We start from the raw sequence: 16,295 nt of genomic DNA on the forward strand, positions 1-16,295 counted from the left end.
CTTGGTAAAGCAGAATCAAAACCCTGAGAAGAATGCTTACGGATTTCTGCTGCAAAGACAGTGATGTTGAGCCAGGCTGTTTCCTCTCTATCCAGAGGTTTTGTAGTTTTAATAAAACCGTCCTCTGGATTAATAGTGAAAAATCTGTCGAGGTCAGTGTGACGATCGATGGAATACCTAAGCAGAATGCAAATGAGGCGATTAGACGAAGACATTCGGAGCAGCTTAATATTTGAATATTTTCTCCATACTATATTTAAAGCAAGCTTCTCAATGAGTTGCTTAAGCTACATTTTCTTTCTAATCAAATTTACTTTTGAAACTTTGTACACGAATCTTTTATAGAAATAACTTTGCCACGTTGGAATTCCTTATTCAGTACAATGAATGAAAGGGTTTTTAGCATATTTGATTGAGAAGTATAATAACGTGAAGCATATTTCTCCACATTTACTACAATCACCCATCTTCTGAATATTTATGGAACTGCATTTGGAAAGTGAGTTTGCCTTGCTCCCAAACTACTCAGAAAGTCACAAATGTATCAAAACTTTGCCAGATTTTTGCATATGAAATATTAAATACGTTCGAGTGTATTTAAATTTATCAAGATCATGTACATACCTAAAAATCAGTTTGTCTTTATTTAAAGAAAAATGCAGCCTGGTGCAGTGGCTCACTCCTGTAATCCCAGCACTTTGGGAGGCCAAGGTGGGTGGATCATTTGAGGCCAGGAGTTCAAGACCAGCTTGGCCAACATGGTGAAGTCCCATCTCTACTAAAACGTACAAAAACTAGCTGGGGATGGTGGCACACAACTATAATCCCAGTTTCTTTGGAGGCTGAAGCATGAGAATCTCTTGAACCCGGGAAGTGGAGGCTGCAGTTAGCTGAGATCACGCCACTGCACTCCAGCCTGGGTGACAGAGTAAGACTCTGTCTCAAAAAAAAAAAAAAAAAAAAAAAGAAAAGAAAATGTTAACTATATTTTAGTAAATCTGTTTAGTTTATTTAGTTTCAGGGGTTCTCAGTTAGCTTGGCTTTGAATTCCAGTATGCAATGTATAAAGTAAGCTTGGCCATTTACTCGTAGGGCATTTTCCCATATTTTAATGACTCCAGGCTGTGCATAATAGTTCATTTTAATGACTCCAGGCTGTGGATAAAATTTTAGTTACTCCCATCCACTAAGTTAACTTTTTACTAATAAAGAACAAAAAAAGTCACATAATACTATTGGGCTGTATTTATGGCAAAGTGAGGTGGCAGACGGGGGAAGAATGGCTTTTGCTGGGTTGTAGTAAGGTAAAATAACTTGCCCAGGATACAGTCTTGTTGTAACGGGTCTGTTGAACTCCAAAGCCTCTTCCCTTACCACTCCCTTAGACTAACTCCCAAAGGGAAAAGAACAATAATGGGCCACGTTAATTCACGTAGTACGCTGAGCTTCATAAATGGGTGATTTTCTGCTCTTAGAGGTCTAAGCTATGATTTCCAAAAATTTACAAAATGAGTATGTCAGAAGGCATTCAGTGGTGGTCAAAAATCAAAGAATAATTAGAGATAGCAGAGACCATGAATATCAGAAGGTTTAATCGCCTAGATTTACAAATGATGAAATTTACAAATGGCCTATGTCTAGTTTCTGAAAGAGACAATATTGGAAGCCAGATCTTCTAATCCCAGATCATGTTCTTTTCAGGAAAGAGGGACCCCCACTGAGCGGCACTTCACAGTATATAAACATGAGCTCATTCACGATGTCACTTAACTTCACAGCTCCCCATAAAAATGGAATGATGAGTCCCTTGCACAGTGACAAAACCAAAGATATTCACACACCTCCTCAATGTCAGGAGATGCTCAGTAACTGAGCCCTCAGCAGATAACACTATGCGGAAAGGAATCAAAAAAATAATCAAAGACTTTTTTTCCTTCCATGAGGGAGCTCCCTATTTAGTTGGCATGACAACACACATGTGGGAAAAAAGATCATTAATAAATCAAGGCATTATTCCACAGAAATGAAGGGCATGAGTTTTGGGTTTTGGAAGTCCTAAGTACAACTTCATAATTGGCTACACATAAGCTAGATGATAATGGAAAAGCCACTTAAGTTCTTTGAGCCTTAGCATGTTTATCTTCTAAAATGGAATTAATATATATATTTTTTCCAAACAGAATCTCACTGTGTTGCCCCAGCTTGTCTTGAACTGCTGGGCTCAAGTCATCCTCCTGCCTCAGCCTCCTGGGTAGCTGGGATTGCAGGAACCTGGCTGAACTGGAATATTAATAGTATCTAACTCTTTTGTTATCTGTGAGAATTCAATAAAATAATAAATGTTTAAGATACATAATGTAGTGACTCACATATAAGCAGTGCAACCAACAATAACTGCTATTGATTTTGTTGTTGATGCTGCTGTTACACACTGAGAACAGACTGTGGAAGCTCTCATATGTAAGAGCGTGACCTTCATCCTATAGCCAGTGAGAGATCATGGCAGGCTTTGAGCAGAGGAGCAAATAAATGGACACAAGCTCTCAAGGAGATCAAAAACATATGATGGGCAAGATGGTCTGAGGAAGAGAGAGTAGAAGAAGGAGCAGAGGAAACTTAAGGATTTGATGCTGTTTTTACATACATGAGGTGATGAGAGTGAAGTACAGGGGTGACAGAGGAAATGGAATCCTAGATGATGATGAAAGCCCCAGTAGGATTTAGTGGATATTTGGGCATTTAGGGGAGGCTGAGAGAGTCCAAGTAGCTTCTCACCTGAATGTCTGAGGGAGGGAGATTAAAGGACATCGAAAAAGAAAATATTTGCTATTGTGAATAGTGCTGTGATGAACAGTTGAGTGCTTGTGTCTTTTTATTTTCCTCTGGATATATATTTTTAAATAAATATTTATAAAATTGATTTTCCTTTGGATATATGTCCTGTAATGAGACAGGATCAATCATATCCCCAACCTCAGCACTACACAATATAACCATTAACAAATCTACACATATACCCCCGAATCAAAAATAAATGATGAAATTATTTAAAAAATTAAAAAGAAAAAAGAAAAAGAAAAAAGTCAATTATCAGGAAGGAAAGGTTGACATTTCATTAAGGATTGTCAAAATGCTCAGAGAGCAAAGACTCAACTCTATTGTAGGCTTCAGGAAGTCAGGGGTGGAAACAGCTGTTTTTGTTTTAAAGTATGTCACAATAATTATAAGATCAAAAATATGTCTTGGATAAATGAGTGAACCAGTGAAAGAAAAAGCAAATGGGTGAAAATACACAACAGACAGTATCATAAATGCAGAATTAGAGTCGGGGAGAAAGATCAGCCTAGGGGCAGGAAATCTGAAGCATCAACTTAGGTCAATTACCGCTTGGGTAAAACCCTATAGGTGAGTGGACACAGAGAGAGAAAGGACCAAGTCAATGCCTGGACAGGGATCAAAGACTAGTGAAGACATCAGGTACAGTGTTATCTGAGGCATAAGAGGTTAGTGCCAAGAAAACTAAAGGGAGAGAATATTTTAGAAAGGAAATTGTAAACAAAAATGTGTCTAATGCTACAATCTGAGAAAAAGAGATCTGCAGAATGTCCAAGAAGCTAAGGGTTAGGGTGATATTGCAACACCTCCATTATATGTCCAAGTACACAAATTTCCACAAAGGTAAAGAGAAACAACCAGGAAATTAGTAGGGAGGATAAAAGACCCATTAGATAAAAAGTTTGGAGGCCTGGTGCAATGGCTCATGCCTGTAATCCCAGCACTTTGGGAGGCCAAGGAGGGCAGATCACCAGAGGTCGGGAGTTTGAGATCAGCCTGGCTAACATGGTGAAACCTGTCTCTACTAAATATACAAAATTAGCTGGCCATGGTGGTACATGCCTGTAATCCCAGCTACTTGCTTGAACCCGGGAGGCAGAGGCTGCAGTGAGCTGGGATCGCACCACTGCACTCCAGCCTGGGCAACAGAGTGAGACTCGGTCTCCAAAAACCAACCAACCAACCAACCAACAAGCAAACAAAAAAGTTTTGAACAGACTAGGTGCAATGGTTCATGCCTGAAATCCCAGCATTTTGGGAGGCTGAGCCAGGAGGATCACTTAAGCCCAGGAGTTTGAGACCAGCATGAGCAACATAGTGAGAACCCCCCTCTCTACAAAAACAAAACAAAACAAAATTAGGCAGGCACAGTGGCATGCACCTGCTGTCCCAGTTACTTGGGAGGCTAATGTGGGAGGATCACCTGAGCCTAGAGAGCTCATGTCTGTAGTGAGCCATGATGACACCACTGCACTCCAGGCTGGGTGAAAGAGTGAGACCCTGTCTCAAAAACAAACAAAAAAGCTTTGAATATTCTCCTATAATTTGCCTGACATTTCTAAAGAACAAAGACCCAAGTAGGTAGAAGTGGGGGGTTGCTTCGAGTGTGGTATTGAGTATCCTTGGATAACTATAGACATGGAAATTGCCTACATGCACAGAACAGCTACCATTTGAAAACATGACCCAAATAATCAATTGTAGATGTGAATCCTTGGAGACAATGAGGTGCAGAGGAAATGAGTGAGTGTTTTTACGTCACAGTCACTGCTCTTCTAAAAAGTTTATAATGCACCTCGATATTCTAGGCCAAAGATAACTCATTTAAAATTCACACTGTGAAGATTTTTAAGTAGTTTAAAGGTATTAGAAGGGTCCATAGTCATTATTTAATGTATCTTTCTGCACAAAGAGAATATAGTAATCAAACCTTCTTGGGAAATCTTTCCATTAGTGGCTGCTGGGTTAAAGTAAAAAGCTCAAAATGAACTCAAGACAGATCTGGGTTAAAATCCAGTGTTTGACACTGACTGTCCATGTGATTTTAAAGAAGTCCCATCATTGCTCCGAGCCTCAGTCTTCCCACCTATTCAGTTCTAGAGAAGCCATAGCCGCAAAGGATGTCAGTGAGAACTGACATTTTTTGTAAAACCTGTTGTACGAGGCTGAAAAGATGTTCAGTAAATGTTAATTATCTCTTTTTTCCTCAGAAGAATCAATGTTCAAAGATCCAAAAGCAACCCAACATCACTTAGAGTTGGGAATTCCTTCTTCCCTGCCACTATTTTCTTTGATATAAATGGACAAACTCCATTGTCCATGTAATTTGTTTTCATATTTAGATCCATTTACTTTTTCTTAAGTGTCTGCCTCCGTAAGTATACTGGGAACCCCCAGTGTGTGCTCAATGAAGATTTGTCAAATAAATGTGTGAATAAGATGTCATCACTTCTCTCACGCTTCCTGTTTTACACTCAAAAACTGTGAGCTTGACCTTCTAAGCCAAATCAGGAGTTATTTTATTTATTTACTCAATAAATATTTGCTAGACATCGACTTTGGGCCATGTGCTCTGTTTGATGGAAGGTGCAGTGATGATCTAGAACAGGGGTCAGCAAACGTGTTCTGCAAAGGGCCAGCCAGCAAATGCTTAGCTTGTGCAGAAATTAGAATCCCTGTCTCAACTACTCAACTCTGCCCTTGCAGCAGGAAATAAGACGTAGGTAATATGAAAACAAATGATGTGACTGTCTTCCCATGTAACATTACCTACAAAAATAGGTGGTGAGAAAAAAGATGAAGAATTCACAGTTTCTGATTTCAAAACATAGTACAAAGTTATGGTGATGAAGGCTATGTGGTACTGCCGTATGGATAGACATATAATTAATGGAATGTAATCAAGAGTACAGAAACAAACCCGGTTTCTATGACTATGAATGGTCAATTTTCAACATGAATGCCAAGACCATTCAATTAAGAAAAAATAGTCTTTTCAACAAATAGTGCTGGAATAATTGGATACACACATGCAAAATAATAAAGTTGGACTCCTTCCTGACAACATATATAAAAGTATGCTCAAAATTGATAAAAATCTAAACGTGAAAGCTAAAACCATAAAGTTTATTTTTTTAAAAATGTGTAAATCATTCATGACTTTAGATTAGACAATTATTTCATTATAGACATTTAAAAGAAAAAGAATAGACCCACTGGAATTCATAAAAATTAAAACCTTTTGTGCTTCAAATGACACTATTAAGAAATGGAAAAGATATCCCATGGAATGAGAAAAAAATTGCAAATCATATATCTAATAAGGCCCTACCATTCAGAATATGTAAACAGCTCTTACAACTCAACAATAAAAAAACAAATAATCCAATTATGAACTGGGCAAAATACTTGAATAGATACTTATCCTAAGAAGATATACAAATGGCTAATAAGCACATAAAAAGACGCTCAGGCCAGGTGCAGTGGCTCATGCGTGTAATCCCAGCACTTTGGAAGGCAGAAGTGGGTGGATCACTTGAGGCCAGGAATTTGAGTTCAGCGTGACCAACATGGCAAAATCCTGTCTCTATTAAAAAATAAAAAAAATAGCTGGGCCTGGTGGTGCACACCTGTAGTCCCAGTTACTCGGGAGGTTGAAGTACAAGACTCACTTGAGCCTGGGAAGCATAGATGGGACTGAACTGAGATTGTGCCACTGCACTCCAGCCTGGGCGACAGAGAGAGACTATGTCTCAACAGTAAATAAATAAATAAATGAGAAAATAAATAAATAAATAAATAAAAGATGCTTGATGTCACTAGTCACTCCGGAAATACATATCAAAACTATAATGACATATCATTTCACACCCATTACGATAGCTATAATCAAAAAAGGCAAAAAAGTGTTGGTGAGAATGTGGAGAAATTAGAACTCTCATATATTATTGATAACAAAGTAAAATGGTACAGCTACTATGGAAAACACTTTGGCAGCTCCTCAGAAAGTTAAACATAGAGTTACCATATAATCCAGTAATTCCACTCCTAGGTATATGCCCAGGAAAGACGAAAACATGTTTAGGCTAAGACATGTCCAGGAATATTCAGCATTATCTGTCATAGCCAAGATTGGAAACAACTCAAACACGCATCCAAATGATAAATGAGCGAATAAAATGTGGTGCACGCATACAATGAAAAATTACTCAGCAATAAAAGGAAATGAATTAGTGAGGCACTCTGCAACTCAAAAGGTTCATGACTGAACCTCAAAATCATTATGCTACATGCAAAAATTCAGTTACATAAAACCACATGTTGTATTATTCCATTTATATGAAAGGTCCAGAATGGGCAAACATACAGACACAGAATAAGTTAGTTGTTACGGGAGACTGGGAAGAAGGAGAAACAGGGAGTGACCGCTAATGGACATGGGATTTCTTTGGCAGGGAGAACAATACAAATATTCTGGAATTAGACAGTGGTAATGGTGGAACATCTTCATGAAATATACTAAACACCAACAAATTGTACAAGTTGAATAGGTAAAGTTCATGCTTCATTATATGTAAATATTTTCACAACAGAAAAAAAAAGAGAGAGAGAGAGAAAAGCAAATGGCAGCCAGGTTTGGCCTATGGGCTATAGTTTGTCAAGGCCTAAACTACACAGACATCTAGCTCTTTGAGACTCTCCTCTAGTGAGAACATCGCATAACCTAAGTGTCCCTGTGATGTAGCCTGGTGGGTGAGGTAGAGAGGAGCTAGTGGAAGGACATCCGATACATCTCTAGGGAGCCCTGGAAGAATTCCTACAGGAGATAACACCTAAGTGGAGATGGAGAAAATGAGTCCAATGTGGCAACTTGGAAAGGCAAGTGCTACCAGCTAGAAGGAGGAACATGTCAAGTCCAGGGATTAGGGGAGAGCGGGAGAGCTTCAAAGAATGGATGGAGGTAGAGGGGTGCAAAGAAACTTTAAACTAAGTGAATGAGGTTAGATTATTTTGAAAAGGGAGACAAGAGGGAACCATTTGATCATTAACTTTTTTCTTGCGTTTTAACTAAGGTAAGATGTGATGTTTGGATGTGCATTGTATGAGGGTCACTCTGGCTGCAGAGTCAGGATTCATGCGGAGAAGTAAATGAAAGACTGAGGGCTGGGAGACCCTGTGGAGGTACATAAAGAAATCCAAGCAAGAAGGAAATGAGGGGAGTGGCTGTGGGGAGAAAAAAGAAACCCCTGCTAGAATCCGGTCCAGGGGAAGTTCCAGAGCACTATCCACTTTCACTCTATAAATGTGTAATTCAAGCCCCTTCTCCACCCCCTTCTCACCACCCTCTCAGCTTAAGTTCCAGGGCACTATCCACTTCCACTCTATAAATGTGAGATTCAAGCCCCTTCTCCACCTCCTTCTCATCACCCTCTCATCTTCACCATTCGCTTCATCAGTCATTACCTCAGGATGAAGAGGAGAGTGGAGAAGCAGAACTCTGGATCACTTTTCCTTTTTTTTTTTTTTTTTTTTTTTGAGACAGAGTCTCACTCTGTCACCCAGGCTAGAATGCAGTGGCTTGATCTCGGCTTACTGCAACCTCTGCCTCCCAGATTCAAGTGACTGTCCTACCTCAGCCTCCCAAGGAGTTGGAATTACAGGTGCACACCACCATGCGCAGCTAAATTTTGTATTTTTAGTAGAGGCAGGGTTTCACCACATTATCAAGGCTGGACTCGAACTCCTGACCTGAGGTGATCCACCTGCCTTAGCCTTCCCAAAGTGATGGGATTACAGATGTGAGCCACGGTGCCAAGCCACAGTTCTGGATCACATTTTTTGTCACAAAAAAGTATTCATAATAATAAAAGCACCCGAAATTTATTAGGACACTTTACTACTCTTCCAAAGTATTCAGCAGCAGTTAGACAGAGCTGACTTTCCTTGCCTCCTGCTCAGTGGCTGCATCATTCCAGGAAAGTCACTTTGTCTTGCAGTGCCTCCAGTTTCCTCTCATTTGAAGGGATAACAATGTATGTATCAATTAAGTTGAGGGGATTGATTAGATCACATAGCTAACCTCCTCATAGAGTAACCGGAGAATGGGAAGGTATTTAATAAATTGCAATTAGTATAATTATTTGACAATAATTATTTATACTTCCCCACAGTCCCCTGAGGCAGACAGGCCCAGTTCAGGGCTCCGTCACTTAGCATGCCTGGGGGAATCTGCATAGCTTGAACAATCTTATCCAAAAAGTCAGGAACAGAGGTGAAGGAGAGCTCATGTCTTCTAAATCGTAATCTTGTTTACATTCTACTGAACCTGATAAACTTGGACCCTTTTTGAAATTGAAGAACGTGGTTCCTACAGGGCTTTTCCAGAACCTCTTGACTTTAAAATTCCCCATCCAAGCTCTTAAAGTAAATCCGTCGTACCTTATTGGGCTGTTGGCAGCATCAGGGTCTTTGGCATGCACTCTCCCAACCACGGTGCCAGCAGCTGCATTTTCTTGGACTTCATGGATGTAACTTGGGGCCAAGAACATAGGGGGCTCGTCAGCATCTTCTACTGCAATCTTGACGGTCACAGTGTCCTTGAAGGGGCCATTGCTGATAAACTTCGGGTCGATGTGCACGTTGGCTGCCTCTACCTTCAAGCTATAGGCTCTTTTGGTTTCAAAATCTACAGGCTGGCAAGAATGAAGAGAAGATTGACAAACAATTCCTTGAATGGAAGAGAAAGAACTGATTGTTTTATAGGGAAGAGTGAATAGTTCCTCAAAGGGAGAAAATCAGACTCTACTCAATATCAAATTTCCTGAGCCATTTGGTCAGAAAATCACACAAATCAATTGCTGAAACTTAGAATGTGCCTAATGGGTCATTCTAAGAGCACGACAGACACAGAAAGACCATGTCATCTAAAATGAACCTTATTCTATATAGCAACACTAGTGTTGCCCAAATAAGTCACTAAGAATTACCTAAGGAAGGGAATTAAAACACTACAAAAAAACATTTGGTACCTCATTCTGAAAAGTAAGAATCTTGGTAACAAAAATACCCACTGAGTTTCAGCCAAAAACCATGTTCTTTTTGATGACTGGTTCATACCTCTCCCACCCGCAACCATCCAGCTTGATCATATTGAAAGCTTCATGTTGAAAGTTTCTGACCACGTTCTGTTTCCCAATGTCTGGGACTCTTATCAGCAGTGGCCCATAAGATGACATAGGGTGGTTTATAGGTAATTTGATAGGTGAGGTTGTCAAATGATATTAACTTACGTACTGAGATAATTATTTATTTTCCAAGTCTTTAAATCCTTGACACACCAAGTAGAACACCGTTTTAACATATCTGCTCTGTTTCGCAATCTCTTTTGTGAGTTATTATGATACAACTCTAGCTAGAATGTAATGGCATCGTTTTGGTTTGATTGCATTTATTTTTAAGTTACCTTCTATTTTTGGCAAGTGACAAGATAATGAGGGAAATGTTTCCTTTTTTAAAATGCTTCCTTTTTTTAAAAAAAGAATGCATATATATTAAAGATGGTCTATTTAAAGAAAAACAAATGTAAGCAGTAAAATTTTACACGAATATGAAAGAAAAAATGAGTAGTAGCATTTGAATGGCTGTAGTTATGGGGAAATTGATGGTAAACACTGCCTAATTTTGAATGAGAGGAGTTACAGTGAATCAGTCAGCAAAGGATGGAAAGTAACATTGTAGCAGAGAAACAAGCCCTGCTGCCTAGGAAACAACTTTCTAATTAGTGCTCTGGATGTTGCTGAACTACCAAATGTTTGGAAAGAGTTTCATCTTCTAAGGCGAGCATCTGCTGGCCATGCTGTTGTCATTTGCCTGGCAAACGCTTATTCTGAATGGGCATACAGTCACGGGGCTTATTCCTGATCTAATTTTGCAGTACTCCACGCTGAGCCTGATGATCCCAGTTTCAACAGTGTTAAACATGTTCAATATCCTTGATACTTTTTCTACCATCTTCCTACCTCCCTCTTCCCAGAGTCAGGAAACACTACCTTTTTCCAAATCTAAACCAGCCTTTCCATCATCCTGGGACTCAGCAGTTCCTTTCTCCTTGGCTAGGTTACTGAGCAGCAGAAAGGAAAGATATTTATAGACTGAACATACGAGATTGCTGCAACTTCTAAAAAATCCCTTCAATCATTAGATAGCATTAAACACTGGAATATGATAGTTCTGAGGCTGGGTAATTTATAATCAGAAAAGAGGAAATTTTCTAATATCAGATAGTCTGTTGATCTTACTACAGCAGAATCTTTTGTACTTGGTTTAGGCATGTGCCTAAGGACCTGGAGCCATTTTCCCACTGGGAAGCCTTGTTGGTGTTGAGGACAATATCCTCATGCTGCAGTTTCACATCCCAAGCTAAGCTCTCCAGCCCTTTGCAGAGGTTTATGTGGGATGTCCTTTCCCAGTTTGGTGAGATTCCAAGTCTGGTAGTCAGTTCAAGCCTCATTGCCTTGTGAAGTCCTCCTCAACAGCCCCAGATAGAGTTGTGTGGTCCCCTAGTGGCCCTTTGGCAGCCCTTCATTTCCCTTCCCAGTGAGGTGGGGGTGGGAGTGGAATGGAGGAGAGCATCCCTAAGAAGTCTACTGAGTCTTACTGCTCTTTGCTGATCTTTGTCCCACGGGATGCAAGAATGACTGTACCAAGTGGTCATACGCATCCGTTATTTTGCCTGAATGAGGAGTGGGGTTGATAGATGCTTAAAATTTAGACATTTGCCTACAATTTATTCCCTTCCTCCCTCCAAAAAAGATGTGAGGTAGTTTCCCATGTGAACATTTAGATCCATGTTATGAGTAGTTGAAATAAAGCTAAATGAGGCAACACATTGCATAAGCCATAAAAATCTTAATACCCCCTAGTTTACTAATCCCACCTCTGAAAATCTTCCCTGAGGGATTAATTCAACAGAAAACCAAAACAAACAATATTCAAAAATGCATGATATTTGTTAGATATAATAGAAGGTTATATCTAATCTGTGGAAATATACACACAAAACACGAAATCCAACTGTGAGGTTTTATTAAGGAAATAATGATTCGTCAATAGGATGGGATGTTATGTAGTCATTAAAAATGATTATGTACATTATATAACAGCATGTAAAATGTTTATGATGTGACATTAAGTGAACAAATCAGATCACCCTCTGATTGCAACCGTGTTAAATGTTATGTATCCATATCTATATATGTGCGGACAAAGAATATAAAGCAAAATCAAACATAAAAAGTTTTATTAAAACAGGGAATATTAAAAATGCCTTATAATTCTGCTCTGACACTGCTTTACAAGGAGTTTATTTGGTTGAAAATAAATAGCTCAGACACTGTGCGGTGATTTCTCTGAGATAGATGGGATTCCCATTCAGCCAAAGGTGCTGCATGAACAGATCGGATTTTCCCCTCTAAGTCCACGAAGCCACCTAAAATCTCACCTTCATTTGACCCTGGTTCTTCCTCCGCTAACCACATAGAGACTGTCTAACTACCTCAAGGGTAGTTTCTCTCTCCCCTGTTCACCATTAAACTTAAGAGAGTCAGAACGCAAGAGGGATTTATTGCTTTCTAAAATATTCAATAAATGAATGATTCTATCTAGTAATTATTTCTTGAATTCTTCTCCTTCACTACCGTCTCACTGCCTCTTCTACCTTCTTCAATTCTTTGTAATGTCTCCCTTGAATTTTAACAAGTTTGTTCATTGGTTTTACTGCATCTATCTTAAGACTCTCAAGATTGAAGGTATTGCAGCTTTTTAAATGTGTCCTGTTGCCATTGATACTAGCCTTTCATGAGCTATCTTTTTCTGCCTTTTCTGTCCTTAACTATCCAGCAAATTCCTCCTCATCTATCAAGACTCAGCTTGAGAACTGCCCCCCTCAAGAAGTCATTCATGACCCACGTTCATAGGTCTTATCACATCATTGCAGGCAATTTTCAACTGGGGAGTGATTTTGCTCCCAGTTACTCCAGGGATATTAGGCCATGTCTAGAGTAATTATTTTTACTATTATTATCAGGACATTGGGATGGGGTAGAGCATGTGCTTAATGACCTTTATTGAGGGGAAGCCTGGGATACTAGATACTACCAAATATCCTACAAGGCACAGAACAGCCTCCTACAACAAAGAATTATCCAGCCCAAGACATCAACACCTCCAAGGCTGAGAAAACTCTCTCAGTTTTAATTATTGTTTCACTTCACTGTCCTGTTAAATTGTGAACTCCCTGTGGTCAGGACTCTGTCTCTTCAACTTTAGATTTCCAGCCTCTGGCAAAGGGCCTGCCTGACAAATAATAAGAACTCAATAACTCTTGGTGGAAAAATGGGTGAATAAATTAGGAAATAAATAAAAATACTAAGTTAAAAAATACTTTAAAATGCAGAAATAGTGCCAGAATGTCTCTATAGACTTTTATGGTATTAAATTGCATGTAACGACTTTCACAAGGAGTCATATTTTTACTCTGTTAAAGTCGTCTATAATTTTTCTTTTTTTTCCCCAGTGGACATTTGGAACTTTGTGCTACAAGTTTGAGCAAATGTTCTTTTACAAATGAAATAACATCTTACACTGTTTAAAACCTAAATGTCAGTGTTTTATAGAAGATTATTCCTTTGCCTAGAATAAACACACTGAATTGGAGGCAAATGTGCAGATTAATCATATGCAGAGAGCTCATTTGCGATGTGTGAGTTCCATGGGGGTGACTTAAATGTTTCAGGATTTCAGAGATACAGTGTGTGTTTATGCCCTGAATACACTGAAAACAGGTGACAACCTTAGCATAACCAACTACCCAATTACATGAACAGCAAAGGATGGGAGGCAGGAATCTTTGATGTCAATGTTCACATGTCAGTGTCAAGCAGAAGAGATAGTAATATTAATTAACGAAGTAAGTTGACAGCTCTAGGCAACACACAATTCGCACAGCTACTTTTCCAGAGGAGAAACCAGAATTAGTGATGACTACCCTAGCTCCCTGTGGTTGATAATTAGGCTTTCTCAGTCCTACCATTCATCCATTAACGTTGACTTTTCCAAGTATCCAAATTTCACCCCAATTTCCATATCCTTCATTTTCTTTATTTTTTTTAACAGTCACTCCCTACCTTCTCATTGTTTTGTGCCCCATAATATTTTCCCCAACCCCAACACACTTTAAAATGTTGTAAAAGGCCAGCTCCTTAGCACAGGTCACTCCTTGCTCCCCCACCTGAAAGATTCCTTTCAGGACCAGTCTTCCCCCACTGGTCCATCCTTGCCTCCTCTTTAGCTACTGGCCTCTTTATTGATTCTTCAAATTAACTTTCTATCAGTGTTACAGTCCAATCTTTTCCACCACACCACGGAGTTTAATATGCATGCTACAAAACCAAGTTGAAAATGAATGCTTGATTAAAACCAAGGTAATCCCATCCTCCAATTCTGATTTAATACTCCATACACTTTCATGATGGAGAGGTGTTGATTTCTCAAATGGTAAATCACGGGGAGAAACCATTTTAGAATGTATGGGAACTATTTCTCCACTTGGAAGTGAATCTTATCTGGCTCTCCTTTACAAACACTTTCTGGGCCAGCTGTTTTCGAAATGTCTTGAGAGGGAAGTTGTTCTAGAATAACCACGGTGTGAATTCCAGGTCTGCATGCCTGAGCTGTGTGACAGTGACTGGGTCAAACGATTTCATTTGTCTGAGACCCAATCTCCTCAAAATTAAGTGGAGGTCTCTTTGCCAATTGGGATAATACTACCTACTTTATACTTTTTGTTTGTTTGTTTGTTTTTGTTTTTGTGAAAATTGAATGAAATGATGTTTGTAAGAGGCTGGTGTTCTGTCTTGCCAGTAGTTAGTGTTGAGTGAATGTAAAAAAGAAGAAACACTAAACTTCTCCTTGTAATAAATTAATCCCAGAGACATGTTTTTGATGACTGACTCTGGGGGAAGGTCCACAGACTACCTGACTATGAGGGGAGGTCCATAGGCTATTTGACTATGGGAGAAGGTCCATTATTGTTGCTTCTCCAGGTTCACTTGAGATAAAAACAAGCAGAGAATTGACTTAAGTTTCACAGAGGGTCCAGCAATGCAGTGAACCTTGAATGTTCAAACAAGAAGAGTTTTGAGCAGCCTATCTAACAGATTCAGTGTGGCAGAGCTAAGGGGGCAATTCCATGCATGCTCAGGGCTGCTTCTTCAAAATCTAGATTTATTTCAGTGTCCTTCCCGCCATGAGAGAACTGTGCTTGCCTCCATCGGAAAACATTTAAGAACTGACTAGCAATCTCGTGCAGGTATCACCAGCCCCTTTTGTCAGCTTGTCCGCAGTAACAGAAAGGAATATAATTCTGTGATCTTCCAGGGCTCAGAGCTCAACTACAAAGCTGGGTCGGCCCCCGGTTTCACAAATTCTCATTTCTTAACCGTCGCCTCCCTATTTCTTGCAGTGTTGCCTTGGCAGAGCAGGTCACACCACTGACATGTCTGATTCCTTACCCTAACTCACCTTTTTCAGCTTTATCACCCCCTCCTGGGTTTCATAGTCCGTTGTGATTTCAAACAATTCCATACCATCTCCATCAACAATACTGTATGTGACTAAGCCATTTTCTCCAATGTCTGGGTCTTTAGCTTTCACTCTTCCTACTTCCTCCCCAGGGACGGCTGCTTCTGACACAGACATCTGGTATACGCCTAGAAGAAGAAGACATCTACTTTTATTTTCCCTTTTATTTGGCAGCTGCAAGACTAGATTTCATTGAATCCCAATAAATTTCTCAAAAGATTTGAAATTGAACTTTCTATTGACTGAAAACATGAAAGAAGTGAATGGATGTGGGGAGGAAGATCCCACACGGCCTGCTTGTCAAAAGAATGTGTTCTATGAAGGGTAATAACGCAATATCTGGGACCAGGTGAAATGCTGGGGTCACCTGCCACATGTAAGGGAGGAAAACAATGCTGTGTTACATTTCCCATCAGGTAATGAGGGAGAACCATGCATATCTTCATTTATCGAAATAACTGAAGATTCTTTTCATGTCTTCAGGATGGTCCATGAGTTAACTCCAAGACTCACTTATGGTATTGCCAACAGCCCAGGAAAAAAAAATTCTGTTTAAAAGCCTTCCTTCAACAGCTCCATATTTACTTTAAAAATGCAAACTTTATCTTTAACATCACTCCCTGTCTAACTCTATATTTGACACTCCCCCTATTTCACCTCCTTCACAACTTGCCTCCTTCACAAGTTGGTCATTCGTTACCTTCTCCAGAAAGCTTTCCTGCAGTGTGACCTTCCTATATATTTATTTAATGTTTATTGGTGATTTGTTTTCTAAGGCCACCAGAACGGGCACAAAAGAACCAGTGACTAGACAAGTGTAG

General features: G+C 39.5%; 1 protein-coding gene across 1 annotated transcript in view; it reads right to left on the bottom strand.

Moving 5' to 3' along the window:
* Positions 1-16,295, bottom strand: part of CDH11 (cadherin 11) — a 178,544-nt gene that overhangs the window by 28,270 nt on the left and 133,979 nt on the right. Inside the window, exons 7-9 of the mRNA XM_010355192.2 lie at positions 15,415-15,602; positions 9,274-9,527; positions 41-177 (exon numbers count right to left, since the gene is read on the bottom strand). Coding sequence (XP_010353494.1) covers positions 41-177; positions 9,274-9,527; positions 15,415-15,602 — 579 coding nt within the window. The remainder of the gene's footprint in view (positions 1-40; positions 178-9,273; positions 9,528-15,414; positions 15,603-16,295) is intronic.

Source organism: Rhinopithecus roxellana, chromosome 20, assembly GCF_007565055.1.
Source record: "Rhinopithecus roxellana isolate Shanxi Qingling chromosome 20, ASM756505v1, whole genome shotgun sequence".
Classification (NCBI taxonomy): domain Eukaryota; kingdom Metazoa; phylum Chordata; class Mammalia; order Primates; family Cercopithecidae; genus Rhinopithecus; species Rhinopithecus roxellana.